This window comes from Miniopterus schreibersii (assembly GCF_964146895.1).
Source record: "Miniopterus schreibersii genome assembly, chromosome: 3".
Classification (NCBI taxonomy): Eukaryota; Metazoa; Chordata; class Mammalia; order Chiroptera; family Miniopteridae; genus Miniopterus; species Miniopterus schreibersii.
The window spans coordinates 35641041-35662624 of record NC_138103.1 but is presented as its reverse complement, the minus strand read 5'-3'; the positions used below and the strand labels follow the sequence as shown (position 1 = coordinate 35662624).

The 21584-nt window shown below is 35.0% G+C and overlaps 1 protein-coding gene across 7 annotated transcripts in view; it reads right to left on the bottom strand.

The window, feature by feature from the left end:
* CEP120 (centrosomal protein 120) overlaps nt 1-21584 on the bottom strand; it is a 55670-nt gene that overhangs the window by 20890 nt on the left and 13196 nt on the right. For all 7 annotated transcript variants that reach the window (XM_081133724.1, XM_081133725.1, XM_081133721.1 and 4 more), the window contains 12 exons: nt 18016-18213; nt 15517-15744; nt 14349-14562; nt 12928-13102; nt 9999-10148; nt 9054-9236; nt 7122-7218; nt 6869-7021; nt 6239-6328; nt 6017-6109; nt 4822-4983; nt 2103-2225 (listed from right to left, as the gene is read on the bottom strand). In XM_081133724.1, the coding sequence (XP_080989850.1) occupies nt 2103-2225; nt 4822-4983; nt 6017-6109; nt 6239-6328; nt 6869-7021; nt 7122-7218; nt 9054-9236; nt 9999-10148; nt 12928-13102; nt 14349-14562; nt 15517-15744; nt 18016-18213 (1866 nt within the window). The remainder of the gene's footprint in view (nt 1-2102; nt 2226-4821; nt 4984-6016; nt 6110-6238; nt 6329-6868; nt 7022-7121; nt 7219-9053; nt 9237-9998; nt 10149-12927; nt 13103-14348; nt 14563-15516; nt 15745-18015; nt 18214-21584) is intronic.

The following is a 21584-nucleotide window of genomic DNA, read 5'->3' as shown; positions in this document are numbered from 1 at the left end:
TGAACTTTCCCCCTAAGTTTTATTAGTTTCAGTTGTCCTTCCTCAACCCTCCTTGAACAACTTCATCTACTTCTAAGGCTGTTACTTTATTCAAATGACTCCCAAGTCTGTATGTCTAACCCTTTTCTCTTTTCCTACTATATTTTCTCATTTTTAACCATATTTAGTGAACTTCTCCACTTATTCTGTTAACATCTTAAATGTATTATGTCTAAAACCAAAATCCTCTACAACTTCCACCTCTTCCAAAAGTTCTTCATTAAATTTCATTTCTATTATATTAAATTTATTAAGCCAATCTTATAAACTTGAACATAATCTCTGACTTTTCTCTCCAGATGAAATACAAATTCTTTAATTTAGCATCTAAGGTCTTCCCACATTCTTTTAGGCTTATTTTTATTTTGAAGCCACTACTATACTGATCAAACTCTAGGTTCTAGTGAAGCTATTTTCCAAATATGTAATAGATTTTTTAACCTCAGTACAATAACTCTTCTTGGGATAATCTCACCCACATATTTACCCATTTAAAATTTCACCTATCCTTTGGGTTTCATATCCAATTTCACTTCTTTGTTACAATGTGTCAATTGCAATACAAGTGACTTTGTTTTGCCTTTGTTCATAGCATTTATTAAGAGAAAGTTACTTCCTATCATTTGCCTTTCACTATACTTCCTATCATTTGCCTTTCACTATAATTATTTGGGAAAGTTCCTTGTTTCCTTTTGTAACTTATTTACTTGACTCTATCTTGAACCTTTCGAATCACTCATGATAGCATTGAGCATGGTGTCTTAAATAGTACATATCTTTGCTGGATAATGAAAAGCCAATTATATCAATCAGCATTCTGCCAGGAAACCTGGAATCACTAGGTCTTTCAAACAAAGGTAATTTAATATAGGCAGCTGGTTATACTTTTATTAAAAGAGCACAAATGCCAAAGAAGATATAGTGAGGTAACCTAGTGATTAGCAAGAGCAGTAAGTCCCTACCTCTTCTGGGTAGGAAGGACTACAAAAGGAAGTACCAGAAAGTAGTTCTTACTACCACGAACCCAGATACTGGAGTTGTTCAATGAGCTAGAACCTCAGTGGGGATTGCCCAAAGGAAGGTGGAGAGAAGCGATGTCTCATGGGAGATGGTACAGTAAAAAGATACAATTACTACCAGGATAAAAAAAAAAAAAAAGGGAAGCAGAGAGACAGAGAGAAGAAAGCACTACCCTAGCATCAACTCCCAATCACCAATCTTCTGTTACTGCCCCCTAGTGGCTGAATCTACAGAAGCAAAAAGGCAAGGAAGCCTTCGATACAAAGCTGAGAGGGGAAAAACAGGTAATGGCTGGCAACGAAATCCTTAAACTTCTAAAGATTATCTTCCTATATATGGTATATCTTTTTAATAATGCCTAAAAATTATCAGACTAAAATGTAAGAGCACATATTGTCAAGCTTAGGTTGTCTGTTGCACATTACACATTTTTTAATGCCTAAAACCTAACTAAACATTCTTTCTGTTCGTGGGGAATCCCAATATAAGTCAGAGGCAGGAACTGACTTCCAACCATAGAAAACAAAACAGGGTGGATATTCCCTCTTCCAAACTAAGAACACAGTACATACAGGCCTGTGGTTTAAATAAATGCTCCTGTCAGGGACTCTGAATCTAAAGGGTAGTGATAGGCAGAGAGAGTATTCACAATGGCTACTGCAAAACAGAGAGTTCAACATTATGACACTAGAACCAGGGGAATCAGGATCCAGTGCCATGGCAGCGACAGCACTGACAGTAGCATCTTGAGTAGACTTTTGTGGTAGGGCCGGCCTTGCCTTACTTACCCCAGTTCCTGTCCATATTCTGAACCTGCTTCTTCGCCCTTTCTGACAATTTTGTGAATTCTTTTATTCCTAGAGTTAGTCAGTTCTATTGTTTGCAACCAAGGGCTCTAATTAGTATAAGCTACTGACAATGTTATGTGCCTTGTATCAGAATTTGATATCAGAATACTTCAGTGAAATGTTACAGTGTACATGCAAGTGTCATAACTGACTTCATAAATTGATCATTAGGACTAGTTAAATTGACATGGGTACCTTTTCCAAGGTGAGAAGGTTTATTTCAGACTGTAGACGGACTTCTGGTTTGTTACTTTGCTGATCCTTGAACTGATGGAACTCTTTTTCCAAAATCTTATACTTATTTTCAGCATCATTAAGCTATAATAAAAATAAAAAAAAGTATTACAGCCATTTTAAAACAGTAGATGTATAGTTTAATATTATAGAATTCAACAGTGTCATTTTTTCTTATTCTAAGCATGTTCATAGTAGAAAACTTAGAAACATAAAGTATCATGAGAAAAATTAAGATCTCTAGTAATCCTAAAAATTTAGTAAATCAACTGATTGACAATACACAAAAACTGCTTTTAAGAGTATGGAATTTCTTATAAAACCAGTACCATGAGACCATTTTTGTTAAATTTTAGATAGCAAATGAAAAAGTTACCTTATAAAAATACTGATACTTAAGAAAAAAAAGACTGAGGATTAAAGATAGAGCATATTACTAGCAATGGAAACTAAAAGTTTAATTTTAATATTTTTCTTAAAATTAGATACTATATGAATTTCAGAACTCAAACGCTATTACAACTTAAGGTAATTTAGAGATTTTGCCCAACCCCTTCATACTTATATTTTTTCCTACCATTCAGGAACATTATCATAAACAACTATCGTGGTTACAATCAGGTTGTAAAGCAATTTGAATATAGATACTTTATCAGCTTTTGCTGACAGTATGTCTATCAGTCCCTTCTACTTGTCTAATTAGAACTATACATTTAGTACATGTACCCTGGTTCAGGGTAAGGGCCTAAAAAGTTTGTTTTTGTACAAAGAAAATGTGAAATGTTTACAGTCATGGGCTTAGAACATGAGCATCTCAGAAACTTCTGCTGCCCCCCGCCCCCCATTTTTTTCCAGGTCTTTAGATTTTGTTTCAGGAGTTCCCTGGGTAATTTTTTTAAAATACCAGTTGTTCCCACAAAAGTTCTTCCTACACAGATGGAAGCTCATTATACCAGTCTGGAACAAGGTAGAGACCTGAGATTTTTCAAGAAATCCCCTGGTGATTAGCATGTTAGAAGCCTTGGTTCTAGATGGCTGAATCTTCCTGATAAGTGAGAGAAGCATTTAGTGAATCCCATCACAATTGCCTACTTTCACAACTTCATCTTTCACATTTTAAATGAGTTGTCATAATAACAATCCAATTCATATTTACAACACACTAAATAATGTGACCTTAACTGACCCCGAACTGCTATGGAAACTACGCTTCATGCCAGAACTTACTGAAGACTTTAGAGGCATTCATCATACATATCTAATCTACAATGAAATTTAAGCCCCAATTATATGATAAAGACTGGTTGGGTTCTAGGCATACAGATTATAAACCAAAACAGTTTTATGGAGCTAACAATCTGAAACTGATCACATTATCACACTAATGAAAACAACAACAACAAAAATGCTATCACATGTCATAAAGAAGAAAAATGGGAGAATAATATCCCATGAAAATACATAACAAAAACTTTGGGAGCGGGGATCAGGGATGAGTTCCCTGGGTAACTGATGCTTCAGCTGAAAACTAAAGGATGATTGTAGTTCACACTGACCCAGAATAAGTAGCATATGCAAAGATCCAATGGGTGAAGCACAGTATGCTTGAGGACCTGAAGGAAGACCAGTGTGGCTGGAGAGTACAGGGCAAAGGTGAAAGAGCAGATGAGGTGAGAGAGGTAGGCTGGTTCCAACTATGCAGAGGCTTGTAGATCAAGGTAATTATTCTGAGCAGTAAGATGACATTGAAAGGTTTTAGAGGAGGGTGTCATGATTCCCAAATGTCAAAAATACCACTTTGGCTGCAACAGGAAGAACAGAAATAACACTTACAGGAAGCTGAAGCACAGATGGGAGGATCATGTTGGGTTTTAAATGCCTTTAGACTTCCAACTAGAGATGTCAAAAGGCAGTTAGATATATCCATCTAGAGTGCAGAGGAAAGGTCTGGGATATAAACGTGAAAGTCCCCACAGATAGACTGTCTCTGTACCCATGGACATGAGTAAGACTGTTTAGTACAAAGTAAGTTTTGAACTTGGAGGAAGTCTAACATCTACTGGCTAAAGGAAAATAAGCCTGCAAAGGAACCTGAGGGGTGGCCAGAAAAGTAGAGGAAAGCAAGGAGAGTGGTGTTAGAGAAAGTGAGGGGAGAGAATATATAAAAACAAGGAAACAGCATTGATGTTGTCAATAACTCTGAGTAAGATGGGAAGTGAAAATGCCCACTGAACTTGGTGGCTTCTCCAACTGGTTGGCTGGAGCAATGGGGATGGAAAGCAAAGCGGGCTGGGTTGAGAGGTGACTATAAGGTGAGAAAATGGAGAGGAGCAGAGACAATTCTATCATGACACTTGGTACTTAACTGAATTCAGTCCAATGACATTAAGTTTATGTATGTTTGCTAAAAGGAGATCAGAAAAAAAATTTTAAGCTGAGATTTACCTGAAATATAGTAAAATCTCATGCAAATAATTATAAGGGAAGAAAAATTATTCCAATGCAGTCTTAGCTTTGACTTAGGAAAAGAAGATTCAACTTAAACTATATTTGAATCTCAGTGCAATAAATATTAATTGTCCAAATTATCGGGAGTCTTTACAACTTTTTAGTGATTGTACCAATCACTTCCAGATGCACAAAGCTCTCAATACACAGGTAAGACAGCTCTTCACTGGACCTGCTGCTGGAGCCGGCGTCGGTCCTCTTCCAGCTGCTTTGCCCGCAGCCTCTCCAGTTCCACTTGGTGAGCACAATCGTCCTTGGCCCTGCGGATGGAGTTCTGAAGCTCTCGCAGGTTCTGCTCACGTTCTGACTTCAGTTCCTTTCTTTCTCTTTGAAGCTTAAAACAAGTGCATCTTTAAGAGGTTGGCCTGTTATGAGCTGCATTATACTGTTCAATATTCTACTATCCATAAATACGATCAAATATGTACATTACTTTCATACCCTTTTTGGTAATTAGAGAGTTAATCTTTAAATATTCTGAAATTATACATTTTCAATCATTTAATTATAACATACAAAGTATATATGAAAATCCATATATGACCTGTATAAATTCAACTGAAAATGCCCTAATCACTTAAGATTCCTATTTGAATAAACCCATTTTAATATATAAGCAAACACACCCAAGTTACTTTTCTTCTTTTAGAAACTTTTTATTTGCGGCCCAATCACACAGAAGATAACAGATTCTTAATATTAGGAACAAATTTACATTTTATTTTATTTCATTTAAACATCGAAATCAAATCCAAGAAAATGGAAAGGTAAAGTTAGGGTGATATGCTGAGAAAACTTTAAGAAACAAACTTGGGTAGAGAAGGAGCATATAAATATAATGTGGAAGAAATTCTAATGATTTTGAAACAACTTTTACAGTAATTCAAAAAAGTATTTAGGGTAAAACTTAGTAAGACTTAACAAAAATGCTAACTAAGCCGAGTACTCATCTGTTTTTGGATCTAATCTTTAATGAGTAAGAATTCGGGATACTTCCTTCTTACTGAAAACAAAATCAGGATTCCAGACCTCTAAGCCTGTGCTACATTTTCTCTCATCTCTAGGTAGTACAACTATCCATTCCTTTACATAATGGGAAAGTTAACCAAATATCTCCCTATCACAGAAGTCAACCAAGCTGGCTGAATAACAGTTGACCATTTCAAACAGTAAACACTTTGTACCTAATTTCTTACCTTCTAAAACAGAAAACGTTTTTTACCCAGTTGAAGAGTTTTCTCCATAATGTCTAGAAGACAATTTCTATGGATTATGTTTTATATAAGTATAAAGAAAACAGAAATGAATGGTATGGACCTAACAGGTGGATTCTGAGAAAGGAAGTATTTTATAGACGAATACGGTACCTCCGACTCTGTGATGACGAGCTGGTGCTCTCGCTTCTCTAAGTCAATCAGGGTTTTTTGAAGTTTCCCTTCCAGCAGAGTATATTCAGCCACCTAAAATATAGTGAGAGTTACCTTATCTTTCCCCAAACTCAGAACACACACAGTTTCAAAATACATATACAAGACACTCATTAACATCCCTCTTTCCTTTCTCCCTTCAATTTCTAGACAAGTTACTACCTTTTTCTTTACTAGTGACTCTCTCTCGCGATCCCTTTTCTTCCATTCCTCCGCAAGAGCTTGCATGTGAGCCAGTTCTTTCTGCTTTAGCTACAAAAGGAAGAAAAATAAAGTGAGGGACAAATCCTAGATATTTCAAGTAAACAAATCAGTTGTTTTCAGTTAAAATTAAGTGATCACTGATATGTTTCCTTCAGGTGTTCTATTTCATTATTATTTTTTTAAAGAACGCCTGAGGCAAATAGTAGCCATATAAGTACAATTCAGGAGAGTACATGGTAAGTTCTGTTTTCTAACTCTCTTGTTTAGAGACTGATGATTCCAAGTTCCAGGAGGGTACACTAAATGAAAATCTGAAATTAAAAGAAACCTCCAAGTTCTAACCTCTGAACTCTAAACTTCAGTCCTAATTTTGCCTAAGATCACAAAGTTGAGGGGCATCGTTCTAAGTGGCTTCTGCGAATCTGTCACATTTCTTTTATTCTCAGTTTTTCTTTAGGAGTAAGGTATTCTTGATATTCAAAGGGACTAGATAGGGAACCCATGGAACACAGTAAAGCGTACTATAGAGAAGGAAAAGCATACTAAATAGACAAAAATAGAGTTTTAAAGTAACATTTAAAAAGTAACCTGATTTTCAAAAATGTCTTCTTGCCTCTCTTTCCACATTTCTAGCTCAAGTGCTGCTTTGTATTCTAAGGTTTCACGCGACTCTGTCTGAATTTCGGAAGGACAAGGTGCAGAAGGGAGAGAAGATGGCTTCTGTTGTACAGCAGCTAAACTCTAACATATGAATAAAAAAAGCATATTGAAACAAATAGCGACACACATACATATTAGATCCATTTCAAAGAGTAATTTGATGACATTCAATACTATTTACCTGAGATGAATCAGAGACAAAAATCTCACGCGTTTTTAACAGCCCATAATCTTCTAGAGTCATTGTGTAAGAAAGATTTAATATCCTGTTATTTGACCTACATATGAAATCAGAAATATATTGAAATTTATGGAAACATTTTTATTTTATTTTTTCCTATGTCCCCAACACTATAGAACTGAGTAGATATTTCCTGCATGTGACACTTGCTGCTAAAACTACAGCAGTTTCTATAGGCTTCAAGACCTTCCATACATGTGATTTGATTTGATCTGATCAAACACCCTATTAAGAACACACCTATGTTTACTATAAAAGGACCTACAATAGCTATAGCTTACTTGGAAAACTTGAAAAGTATAAATGAGAAATTTTAATCTCACTCCCATAGGTTATTACTGCTAAAACTTAAGTTTCTTTCCTTCCTCTGTTTTATATATATGTGGATACACATGCACTCATGCACACTAAGGTCATAGTTTTGCCCGTTTTTCCTATTTACATCAAGAGTATTTTCTCATGTCATTAATTCAAAAATGTAATTTTTAATGCCTGTAAAAAATACTAAAGAATTTATATAGTAAACTTAATTCCCCTGTTCTTGAAGACATATGAGTTATTCTGAGTTGTTTTTCTACTTTTCCTGGGATGAACACACTTGTACATAAGTCTTCTGTGGATATGAGCATTGCCTCAAGATACTTTCTAGAAGTAGGATAACCATATGTCATTTTTATCCATATGAGTACCTCTCTGTAGCACAGAACTGCACGTAGCATTTCTCATTAAATAACAAGACAAAATGTTAGAGGAAAATAAAATCTTGGCACTGAAAAACCATGGGTTTGTCTAAATCAAATATATTCCATAAACCCTTAGTCAAACAAAATAATGAATTCCAAACAATTAGAGCTCTTAATTCATCAACTTTTACATTTTCTTCTAATCTCACAGATTTTAGAAGAAATTTAAAAAATATAATGAAGCATTACCACATCTGCAATTTTCTCTTAGTTAAATCTAAAACATCTCAGTCTACAGGGCAGGGCAATAAAAGTTAATATTCACAAAAACCAGCATTAAAATAACTTCAAATAGTAACTTCAAAAAGGACCTGATTATTTTTCATTATTTGGTACTTATGATGACAGAAAAGAATGCTAATTTTTACGAGAGATTTTCAATAATAGGGGTTAAAACACACAGAATTTTCAATTACCTGGAATATCTGATTCTCTAATCTTCCAAGTGAATGAAAGTTTTATTAAACCTTCACTCTCTGGAAGTGGCTACTGATGGAAAAGCGTAAGGGAAGAAATCACAATAAAACTTTTAGATCTCAGCTTTTTGCTGAGCCTGATTTCCTTCTACTTTCTTACTATGCTTTAAAAATAAAGGCATGTCATATATAATGTCAAACAATTTAAATTTCTATTGTTAAATTTTAAAAGATTACGCAACAAATATTTTGTCTGAAATATGTGAACTCCAGCTTTTCACTGTGACAATGAATTTCAGGGCCAAAAAAACAAATGTCTTTAAAAGTGCAAAAATTCTCTGACTTCAGTAATAAGGTAGAAGTTAAAATATTTTTTAAGTAGAAAAACAGTCATTCCTAATGCAAAATAATGTAAAAGTACACTATAAACTTGACCTTGAATTACTAAATAAAAAGATCCTGAATTTAAAATTGTCAGGCTAAACAGAGGGAAGGGAGATATTCAACAGTCCAAGTAAATATTATAGTATTCCAACAGCATGGATTCTTCACTTTCTGAGGGAATATTGGGTATCAGAAAGCGAAAGAGCAAACTAGGATATAGTTCCCACAGGTCAAAAAAGAAAGATGAGAGAAAAGATGGATGAAAAGATAAGGTGGTTGTTAATGAAAACAAAAAGCAAAGCTAAGATCAATTTTGCAAAACGCATTACCCTTGTGCTGCTGTAACAGGCACACTTTCACTGTAAGTTTGACGCCAACACTGTTCACCATTAGAGCCTAAAAAGCGAGTTTTCTCTGAAGACAAGATGTTAGAAAGCTGGATTCTAGCGATTCCCAGAAGTAAATCTTTACTCATTTTATCCTTGTGCCATAGTTCAATCAGCAATGGAATCCTGAGGAAGAGAGAGACACGTGTTCGTACCTATCAACTCTGAACTAAGTCTTGTTTGGACTAAAATCTTTGAATTCCCTTCATGTAGTCAAAGATATTTGTTACCTGGCATGTAAAAGCTCAATCCCATAGGTAACAAATAGAAAATTCTATTACATCTTCTACACAATTCTATTACATCTTCTTCTATGCAATGAAGAAACCCTTCAAACACTATTATTCCCACAAACGGTTAAATTTTAATTACTTTATTCTTCCTTTTAAAATATTATACCAATTTGAATTCTGATACTTTGAGCAAGTAAAATTACATTTCACAGATCTCAATTTTCTTCGCAAATCTATTTCAGATAGCTGAATTAACACTTCCCCTTTATATCAAGAAATGGAAAAAGAAAATACACTACAGCCATTCACTGACTCAATAATAAAAACTAAATAGTTCATACTTATCTTTACATATTATACAGGAAAAGGCAAGACTCCTTTTCAAAGCTCCATCATTACTCATAGGCTGTTTTAACAAAGCCCTCATGTCTAAACTTAGGCAAATAAGGTATGAAAAGAGCCCTCATAACCACATAAAACTCTGGTGGAAGCACAAATGTCACAGACATTATTAGTATATTTGTTTCTTGATTCTCAAATGCATAAACTGCTATGAATTTAAACCTATAGGAATTCCTCTTGTATATAAGATACAAAATTTCAAGAGTTGACTTAAGCAGATAATATCAGACACACAGTGTAGTGCATACATTACCTTAAGAAGGTATCTTGCAGCTGATGAGGCATAGTTGCAAAATCAAATGCACAGTAAGATTGGGGAAGAAAAACTTCCATGTTTTTCCGAACTTCTACAGGAGGATTAGTCATAATAGGAGCTGCACTTCCGAAGAATGGATATGAGTACCTAGAATTTCAGAAAAACAAAATCTTAGAGTTTCCAGATAAAATTTATAGTCTGTTAAAAAAGTATAATATGAATATTATGAGCAAGTAGAATTTTTAAATGGATAAATGATAAAAACATTATGGTTTTACTCTTATCACCAACTTAGAAATTATACAAATATTTTCAGTGTTACAGAAATTATAGAGCAAATGCATTATTTGCACAGTACTACTTCCCAAGTTGCTTTACAGGTAATCCTTCAATGACTCTCTGGGGAAGAAAGACAATTCTGGTATTTTGAAGGTAATGATACCAAATAAGGAAGAGAGAGTCATTTAGATATGCTCCACATAAGATAGTTAGGAACAAAAAAGACTCCACTAAACAAAGACTTGAGTTCCCATTTAAGAGTTCCTTGAACACTCCATTCCTTTATTTTCATCTTTGCACTCTCAGGAACAAATAAGCATTTTCCGCCACATAGTAAACGCTCAAGAAATGCTTGCCAAATTTAATTTCTAAACCTATTTTCCTTTCTACAATAATATCTTCATCTTTTATGAGCTAAAGAGCCCTTAGTCAACTCCAAAAGGGTGCATTTATGGTACCCTGACTTTCAACAGAGATTCAAGGATGAAAGCAGCTCAGATATACTACAGGTGAATCAGAGTGACAACACGATTTCTTCCTTTCATCATAAAAACCACACCACATTAAATGGATGAATGCCTGACTACTGCTGAACTTCATTTTGTAATTAAAGCCAACTATAAAGATATTATAATGCTCACTTAAGTTTCATGTTATATCTTATTATTCATTACGAAAACTAGAATTTTAAACCACTAGTAGAAACTGCTTTCTTTTATAAGAATTCTATGCATTCATTCAATTCCAATATAATTACACATCCACTGAAATCAGGGCACCTCAGAGAATTCATGCTCTAGAAATTCAAACCCCTACCACCCCACTACAGGATGTTGTGATTAAAAAGAGAAAAGAAAAAAAAAAGAAAGCCAACACAAACTTTTTCAAATACCAGCATTACCTCACAAATCCCATTACATAGTTGTAAATTACAATTTCATACTAATGCAGCACATAACACAATTTATCAAGCAGAGAAAAAGTTAAATAGCATTTTTAATAACTTAAAATGAACCAAAGACAGAGCCAATAGTCCTTTTTTTGAATTTTATTTTAAATTAATGTACAATATTGTATTAGTTTCAGGTTGTACCTTAGTGCTTATTAATGAGTGAACTCTATACAGAGTGTTAGGTGGATCACAACTATTTCCTTGGTTTAGAATATTCTTTCCCCTTTTCTTTGCCAAGTGAACTACTGGCCGCCGTCACATACTAACTTATTTCTGAATCTGTCCTTCTCTAGTCTGAACTCATACCCCTAACGTACCCCATGCAGCCCTACTACCAGGCCCACTTCTGGCATAATGTCAGCACTTCATGGTTAAACAAATGGCTCCTATGGCAAAAAGGAAACACAGAAGCTAATATTAGTGCTTTCCAAGTGGGCCTGTACAAGGCTCCCCTTCACAGCATCTAATTTTAGATCGTCCCTGTTTCTGTTCTCCTGGCCACCGTCCTCTGTAGGTATTCTAAGATCAGATTCCCTAGTAGCGGCAGGAGAGAGATTTTAGTTAAAGAAGTAGAGGGATTAAAGACAAAAAACTGAGGTAAAGGATAAGTAATAATTCTATTTCTAAACACAATCTTAAGAGATGTTATACAAACTCTGAGAAAAGCTATGGCTGTGAGAGAAAACCTTTTTCTAGCCTTCAATTTTCAAATAAAAACATTTTAGCAATGACTCTCAGCCTCTAACATGAGGTAAAATGCAGAACTTAAGCTGCAATGGAAAGACTTCCATTCTATGAGTTCATCATCACATTCTGTGCTGGGTCCCTTTAATTCTGGCCTTTATTCCCAACAAAGCTCAGAGGATTTTGGAAATGACTTCATAAGAAATCAAATAATTGAAAAATTAGATGCAAGTATGAGTTGATTGATGCATCTGAAAGGCAGGCATGCTTCAAATAGCAGCAGGAAGCAAGGTGCAGTTGCTGACATTCCTGGGAACAGCAATCCAAGGAGACAGACTTCCTCACTTTAATCACACAAAAACCAACAACTTTATTACAAATGCTGCTGCTTGTGCCAAAGAAATTTGAGGAGGAACTAAATATTCCAAACTAAAACACATTATTGTATTATATTTAATTTATATCTCAGCCACAACAGTCTATGAAAATGTAATATTACTAAAAACAAACTATTGTATAAAGCCATTCAACTGACTGATATATTTCAATTTTTTATACTGAAAAGTATAGATACATTCCACTTACAGTTCACTAAGTATGATTTTTAGATTCACAGCTATAAAACGTAGGTTTTGGGAATATAACCTCCCATTATAATAGAATTTTTACAGGAAAATCAGATCCCTTCTATTATTTTGGCCTGTGGTACCATTTCCAGAAACAACACATTTTAAGTCCAAGAGTCACTTCATTTTAAATAAAACCATTAATAAACTATTATAAATACTAACAATGATTATACTAGCATACTTAAGACTGTTAACTCTCATACCACCAATGCCAGCTATTGTAAGTCTGAAGTCATTAGGTCATAGCCTTACCCCCTTTTAGTACACGAATTCAACAAATGTTGTAACTTCTCTGGTGGCATTTCTCTCTCTGCAGCTTCCCCTAATAGAGAAAGGCATTTCTCCTCAGAAAATAATACTTTGAAATCAAATCAAACCACACCTTAATATACAGTTGATTGGAAAACCCACTTCCAAGTCATGGACACTCCTTAGGTCTATCGAAAAGCAAAAATGGTGTGATGTGGCTGGGACGGCAATCTTCTGTCCTGAAGCGGTCTCTGGAGCATTGGATGCCGTAACCAGCTGGGCTAGTGAAGCAGGTACAGAACTGATGGCTAAAATAAACACAAAAATGTTTTATTAAAAAATTCCATTTGCTAACTCTCTTAAGTAATCCAAACAATTTAAAGGTATCTCCTTTATATTCAAGCAAGGAATTTGACTATTTGGTTTTATAAACATAGGAATCGAGGCATAAACATCTTAAAGTAACTTGTCCCAAATGATGCAAGCTTTAATTCCCATTACAGAACTATGTCGAAAAAGAGCTTACTCTTAACACGCATTGTAAACATAAAAGCATACAGCACCGATGCGGTTATGTATGACAGCAGCCTGACAGGCACTAACTTACTTCCTAGACGCAGCTGAACAGAACTTAGGATTTGAAGGGCTGTATTTGAAACTTAGTGCAAATAGAATTACAATACTTTTTGAAAGCAGTTTTGGTTATTATATGCACATATGAAATAGTCTAACAAAAAGCTAAAACTTGAAAAGACAGAGCTGAATAGTCCAATCCTATTATAGATCAGAGATGCTTTAGGGAGTGGCCCAAGTCCTACAGCTGCTCAGGGACAGAGCTATAACTCGCCCCCAATTTCTAAATCCTAATTTACCAATCCTTAGGTGATAGATGAAAAATTTTTATAAAGCCAGATAAATATGCATTCTCAGACTCTCTCAACTTTAGGATCAAAAATGATTATTAAGAGTTTACTGTAAGAGCCCAGACGGGCATAGCTCAGCAGTTGAGCATTGACCTAGGATCCAGGAGATTGCGTTTTCATTCCCGGTCAGGGCACATGCCCGGGTTGCAGGCTTGATCCCCTGCTGGGGGCGTGCAGGGGGCAGCCAATTAATGACTCTCATCCTTGATGTTTCTCTCTCTTCCCCTCTCCCTTCCTCTCTCTGAAATCAATTAAGATATTTTTTTTAAAAAAAAAGCTCACTATAAGATTCCTCTAAAATTCCTCTAAAATTCCAATGTATTCAAGATATTTGAGAATTTACTAGTTAAAACTCTATCTGGAAGACCTATATTCTTTAATTTCTTTTGAACAGGCTACTACTTCTACTGCAAAAGTAAAGGAAAAATTTTCTTACCTTTTAGCAAGTTCTATAGTGAAGTTAAATTGCATTTACTTTAAATTGATTTTTTTTTTACATTGCCACACATTATTGGTTCTTTTAAAAACTCATTTTTTACTTAGATCTCATGAAAAATCTCAAAGCCATTTATTAGATGGCTGCAAAATCTATAACTAAAAGGTCTGTAAAAAAAAAAAAAAAAAATCTTACCCTTTGGGTTTGGTTGTGTGTCTTTATCATACTGTAAGCTTTCTACTTCACTTTCTGTTGCATCGTCTTTTGTTGGAGGTGACTGGTTATGAGGCGTAACAGGGGACACACTTGGTGACTTTGGCTCAGTAAGTTTCTCCTTTATGGGGGTTAAAACTTTCTTCTTTGAATGCTGTGGCTCATGTTCATTCTGGGTCTTTAATTCAATTAAAGACTAAAAACAATTTTTAAATAAAATATAATTTGCAAAGAACTTTCCTTCATAATTAAGCAAAAAACTTGATGTTGTTTTTTAAAAAAATATAAGCTTCCTTTCCCAGTCTGGATATTCCTAGTCTATTTTTCTTCATAATTTGCAAATTTCCTTATAGCATCTAGGACCAGAAAAAGGAAGATGAACAGGAAGGAAATATATCCAGAGCTAAGTACCAAAATGCATCCTAATTAAGAAGGATACTGGATAAAAGAAGTCAGACATAGGTGTCCCTGGGAATGGTTATTCCTACCAAGGCCTATATTCCTTTAAAAAACACACGAGATATCTATCATTTTCTTTAGAGGTCTACTACCCTCTAAGAATATATGCATACATTTTTTTTAAACTCTCACTTCAGTTTTTCAATCTTTAATTCATAAACCATATAATGATCAGTACTTTAAAAGAACAGGATGCTAAAGTTGATTTGGGGATATATGCAATCAAAACCCATATATGTTCAAATAAATGCCTATCTCTACTGCCTAAAGAGATTGTGGGGACTATAAACCCCAACCGATCAGGAACCTGATCTTAGCTTAGGTGAGTCAACCCAAAAATATACCATTAATGTAGATTCCCAGAAACTAGGTCTAAAAATGCTCTCTTTTACTGGGGCTCTTTTTCTGCCATAGTCACTGACTGTGAGTTGAGGCAAGGGAATGGTGGCCACTGCATGAGAAGACTATACCCAAATTCTCTGGATACAGTCACTTATTATTCACAGCAGTGGAAGCCATAGTGCTTTTCTGAAATGTCTTTTCGGAGAGGAGGTATCATACAATGCAGGCTACTGACTAAGAGTAATAAACACCTTCTTAATGCTAGGTAACTCTTCTGAAGTTCAACTTCTGTGAAGAATCATGAGTGAAACCAGAGAAGGTGCAGTAGAGAAGGAGGGTCACTACTTGCCTGTGCATCTATGCCTTCTCTCTGCAGAGCCACAGACACTCCCACAGTTGGGGCCAGCTCCACAGGAATAGGTGCAAGCTTTTGTTTGGCTCGGTTTGGAGGGTCAAGGGTAAAAGCACCCTCAACTGTGACCGGGCGCTCGTTGATTTCTGTACTACCCTTTTTCAATAATCCCGTTAAGGGTATTTCTGTACTTCCAAGTGACTGGTCTCCACAGCAGAGATGGATCTAATATGAAAGGGAAATCAAGACAGGGTGTTATATTTTCTTCTTTCTTCTAAACACAAACTTAAAAAGTCATCTATCTTACTGTCCTGCAGTGACTAAAGTAATAGATTCTCGTGCGATTGATAAAACTGTTGATTAGGGACAACGTTTACCAAGAACTCACTAATAAAGCTATCTTTTTCATATTTTTTTCTTTCAGTACTATATACGCACATGGTATACCCTTTTTTCTGTCTCTTTGGTGAATTATGGTAACTTTAATATTTTACTCTGGCCCAGCCGGGCGTGGCTCAGCGGTTGAGCGTCGATTGGGGTTCGATTCCCGGTCAGGGCACATGCCCGGGTTGTGGGCTCGGTCCCTAGTTGGGGGCGTGCAGGAGATAGCCGATCAACGACTTTCTCCCTCTCTCTCCCTCTCCTTTCCTCTCTCTGAAATCAATAAAGATATATTAAAATATATATATATATTTTACTCTGCTATTTTACATATGAAAATTATATGTGTACATATACACATATAATACCAACATTTTTTTCTATTTTCATTTCAACATTAACTTAAACACAGTTCTAAAAAATAAGTTAGTAGATCCAGCCATATTTAGAAATGAAAGAACCTCAAATAATTTTGTTTCTTTCACCCATAAAATACCTTGAGTGTTTCTTTCTCTCTTTTTTTGCTTTTTCAGAATTTATTTATAAAACAAATGCTTAAAAGTAAAAGGTAAAAGAGAATATCCCTGGGGTGAAATGTACTGCTAATCACTAATAGCTCATCAAAACTTCAACATTAGCCCCTTTTGCAACAACAACAAAAAGGCAATTCCAGGTACATTTGCTAAGTCTTGGAAAACTTAGCATCACATGAATAGTAAGCAATCACAACATGAAAATATTTTTAGTTTTAATATCAGCAATTACTTGTAACTTAGTCTTAATGTTATTAGGTGTGACGATTTTAATGCACTGGAGAGAAGGAATTTTTATGACTTTAATGTCCATGAGAACCAAATACATAAGTCAGTACTTTAGAGAAGGATTGATATGTTAGATATAGAATAAAATTAAATGTGCTTTTTCCTGCATTTTATCATTTCATATAGCCTTCAGCTTTCTAAATACCTTGGATTTAGCAAAACCAAGTCTAAAATTTAGTTCTACTAAAATTCCTTAATTCCTCTTCTCACCCCTCACTCAACACACAAGCCTAATCACTTCACTATAAACAAACGAATACCTAATCCCTCAGCTGACCACCCCATTTCAAGCTGATTTAAAGCAACTGTAGCCCTGGCTGGTTTTGCTCAGTGGTTAGAGCGTCAGCCGGCAGACCAAAGGGTTGTGGGTTCAATTCCTGGTCAAGGGCACATACCTCTGCTGCAGGCTCGATCCCAGTAGGGCACCTGCAGGAGGCAAGCAATCAATGTGTCTCTCTCACATCAATATTCCTCTCTTTATCTCTCTCCCTCCTCCTCTCTCTCTTAAAAAAAAAACAAACAAAAAAACAATGGAAAATATATCCTTGGGTGAGGATAAAAAAAATTTAGCAATTGTACTAAAAACAGAACAAATTTTCACTAGGTAAGGTTCACTTTTAAAGTACATTTTGAAGTTCGTTTACAAAAATACTCAATTCAAGGGCAGGTTTTAGAAAGCTGTATCTCTTTGCTTTGAATAGTAACAGGAGTATAAATTCTAACTCTAAAGTGGGACCTGTGTGCCTATGGCTACTATCTCCACTAACAGTCATGAAACCTTCCCTGTGGTCACAGCTTTAGGCTCCAGGTATAATTTTTTTTTATTATAAAGGACTGATAACTGACATATCTCTTTTCATAATAACTAGCAAGAAGGTATATGTCTTAAAATTCTGAAGTAACTACTATGCTCTGACTTTACAAGTCAAGATAATTCCTAAAAAATTAAAAGATGTGGCAGAGCCTGGCCGGGCGTGGCTCAGCGGTTGAGCATCGACCTAGGATCCAGGAGATCGAGGTTCGATTCCTGGCCAGGGCACATGCCCGGGTTGCGGGCTCAATCCCCAATGACTCTCTCATCATTGGTGTTTCTATCTCTCTCTCCCTCTGCTGCCCTCTTTCTGAAATCAATAAAGATATATAAAAATAAATAAATAAATAAATAAATAAATAAATAAATAAATAAAAGATGTAGAAAAATGACCTCCACTACTTAAATAAGATGGTTTAGGTACCTCTCTAATACTTAAAAAAAATCATCTCTAATGAAAATATGATTTTCTGCAGTACTTACCTGTAGTTTGAACTGAAAAGCCAGGTAAACACGAAGAATATCTACACTGCTTCGTATTCGAACAGATGCTCTCTCTGGCTCAAAGTTTGGGTTGATCAAATCATTGAAGGGTTCATTTGTAACATCATTTCCCAGTAAAGAATAGTAGAAGAAAAACTCAGGCTGTCTTTCTGGAAGTTTCATGGTACATGGAATTAACTAAACATTTAAGAATAGAAAAAAAAAAGAGTATTACTTCATAAACCACTAAATATGCTCAGTATGTCTGATAAACTCCAAAAACAGTTGCAAAAATATTTGTTTTACTTTAAGTCTTAAAATCACTCAAAATGTCTAAATCTCTACCAAATTACTAGTTTGATTTTTAGAAGTTTATCTCTGAAAAGCACAGAGATAAAAATAATTTTTTAGGTTTATACTGTCTTAAAGTTTACATTTCATTCAACTGATCCATGAATACATGAAACTTCTTTTAGAAGAAAATGGTCAAATGTTTTAAATTAAGATTTCTTATTTCCACATACCCTATTTCATGTTTTCTTTACTCTACCATCCTCTTCATAAATGAGAGGCTTTAAAAAAATCTTAACTCAGGCTATTTAATATAACACCTTAATCCAGGCTGTTTATAAGGATGTTAAGTGATCTCAGTAAGAACTTCAACAAAGAGATCAGAAACACAAAAATGGATATAGAAAACAAAACAGAACCAGTCAGAAATGAAAAATGCATTAGAGGGAATCAACAGTGGATTAGATGAAACAGAGGATTGAATCAGCAATCTGGAAGACAAGATAGCAGAAAACACCCAATCAGAACAGCAAAAGGAAAAAATAATTAAAAAAATGAGGATAATTTTAAGGGACCTCTGTGACAACATCAAGCGTGCCAACACTCCCATCAAAGGGGATAAGGAGGAGAAGAAAGAGAGCAAGGGATTGAAAACCTATTTGAAGAAATAATGACTGAAAACTTCCCTAACCTAGTGGAGAAAATAGACATACAAGTTCAGGAAGCAGAGTCCCAAGCAAGATGAATTCAAAGAGGCCCACCTCAAAACATAATAATTAAAAAGCCAATGGTTAAAGACAAAGAGAGAATCTTGTATGTAGCAAGAGAAAAGCAATTAGTTACCTACAAGGGAGCTCCCATTAGACTGTCAGTTGTGTTTTCAACAGAAACCTTGAGGCAAGAAGAGATTGGCACAGAATATTCAAAGTGATAAAAAGCAAGGCTATACAAAAACAAAGATTACTCTACCCAGCAAGGCTAAAAATCAAAGTAGAGATAGAGTTTCCCAAAGAAGAAAAAGTTAAAGGAGTTCATCACTACTAAACCAGTATTATAAGAAATATTAAAGGGACTTCTCTAAGGGAAAAAAGACCAAAAACATGAATAAGAAAGAAAACATTCTCATTGATAAAGGCAAACACTTATTAAAAGCAGTAGATCAACCAACTATAAAGCTAGTACAAAGGTTAAAATAGACTGCTATAATCATAGCTTGGTGTATATAAAACACACAGTACCCACAAACCAAAAATCTATACGATATAAGAGAAATAAAGATAAGGGAATCCAAACATGCCACTAGAGAAAGTCACCAACATACAAGAGAAGAGAGCAAGAGAATAAGAGAACAAAGACAATCAGAAAAAAAGTATGTCTGACATACCTATCAATAATTAAATGTAAAAGGACTAAAGGGTCCAATCAAGAGACATAAGGTAGCCAAATGGATAAAACCACAAGACCCGTAGTTATGCTACCTACCAGACAACCACTTCAGATCGAAAGAAGCACAGAGTGACAGTAAAGGAATGGAAAAAGTTCTTTCATGCAAATGAAAACACAAAGAAAAGCTCGGGTAGCAATACTTATATCAGATAAAACAGACTTTAAAACAAGAGCTGTAACAAGAAACAAAGAAAGGCATTTCATAATTATAAAGCAATCATTCCAACGAGAGGATATAGCGCTAGTAAACATCTATGCACCCGAAGGAGGAGCACCTAAATATATAAAGCAAATATTGACAAACATAAAGGGAAAGATTGACAGTGACACAGAAAGGGACTTTACCACTCTACTGACATCAACCAATAGATCAACCAAATGGAAAATCAAGAGGAAACTGATTTCTCCCAATTAGTCACCTTGTATTATCAAAACCTGTATTAGCTATAATGTGGATTCAATAGGTCAACTACCTCCAACAAGCTTTCACCATACAAATACAGCTTCACACATACAAACTATATGCTATTTTACATATGCAAATTGTATGTATACATGAATTTAAATAGGAAACAAATACCTCAACATTTTTTTGTATTTCCATTCCAACGTTAATTTAAACTTTAGTTATTATATTATCTCATTTCTCATACACATCTGCAAACTGGTAGTATCACCACTATATAACAGAAAATTCAAGCCTCAGAGAGGTGAAGTAATTTGCCTAAGTTATAGAAACCAGCAAGTAATGAGAATGAGATTCCTACTCAAATTCATCTTACTGCAAACTCCATAAGTAAGAGAGCATAATATAGCAACAAAAAAATGTGGAAAGTAACCATTTGGCCAGAAATGCCTAGGCCATTTACTTGGTGTAAAACCTTCCCAAGGCTTGGTTTCCTTATCTTAAAAATGAAAATAATAATCCTCTAAAGTTGTGGTAGGATTAAATGCAGCACATGCAAAATAGTTGGCATAATGCCTGTTTCACAGGACATAACACATAGTAAATGACTGTAATATTAACAATTTTGCCTCCCTAGGGACTTGAAAAATATTAAAGATAAAGTGACAATTTAAAACGCTTTGCAGATATTTAATAACAGAAAAATACAGTAAACTTATTATCTAATGTGCGTTCTGATGTGGTTAATGGAACGAAAAGTGGACATGGCTTTCCCCCCAACAAGAGTGGCGTATTATACTGGAGCAATCTACAAAGAGAGAAAAAAAATAAGGAAATTATTTTTTGGGGAAAAAATTATTTGGGGGGAACGGCAAAAGCACATATATAAAGTGATAATGAGAAAAATGAAAGTACCAAACTAGGAGAAAAAGAGTAAAGCTCTTATTATAAATGCTTTTTATAGTGGGCATGAATTGTGTGACAAAGTTAAACATATTCCTTGAGAAAAATCTTGTACCTGATAAGTCTTATGAGTCAGATAAATAAGTGGTCACTAACTCATTTCACTTGTGAATCTGAACTATGTGGAAATTTTGCACCTCTAAGAAAGTGAATAATCTGATAAAAATTTTTGTCATAAACTATATTCTCTATTTCTAAAAATATTAATTTCAGCTGCTCTAGACCAACATAATTAAAAAAAAAAACTGAACTTGATCCTGAGAAGGACAATGTATGGAATAACAGCTAATTTTGTGTTGAGCCATTTTGGGGAAGAGGCAATCTGCCATGGGCCCCAAGCGTCCCTGCACATTTTTGCTGACTGTGCCAAGACTGTGAGGCCCTGACCACTCTCACCCAGGCCTTTTCCTAGGGTTGTTTATGCAGATGGTGACCTTGAGCTAAGGTAACATGTCTTTCAGAC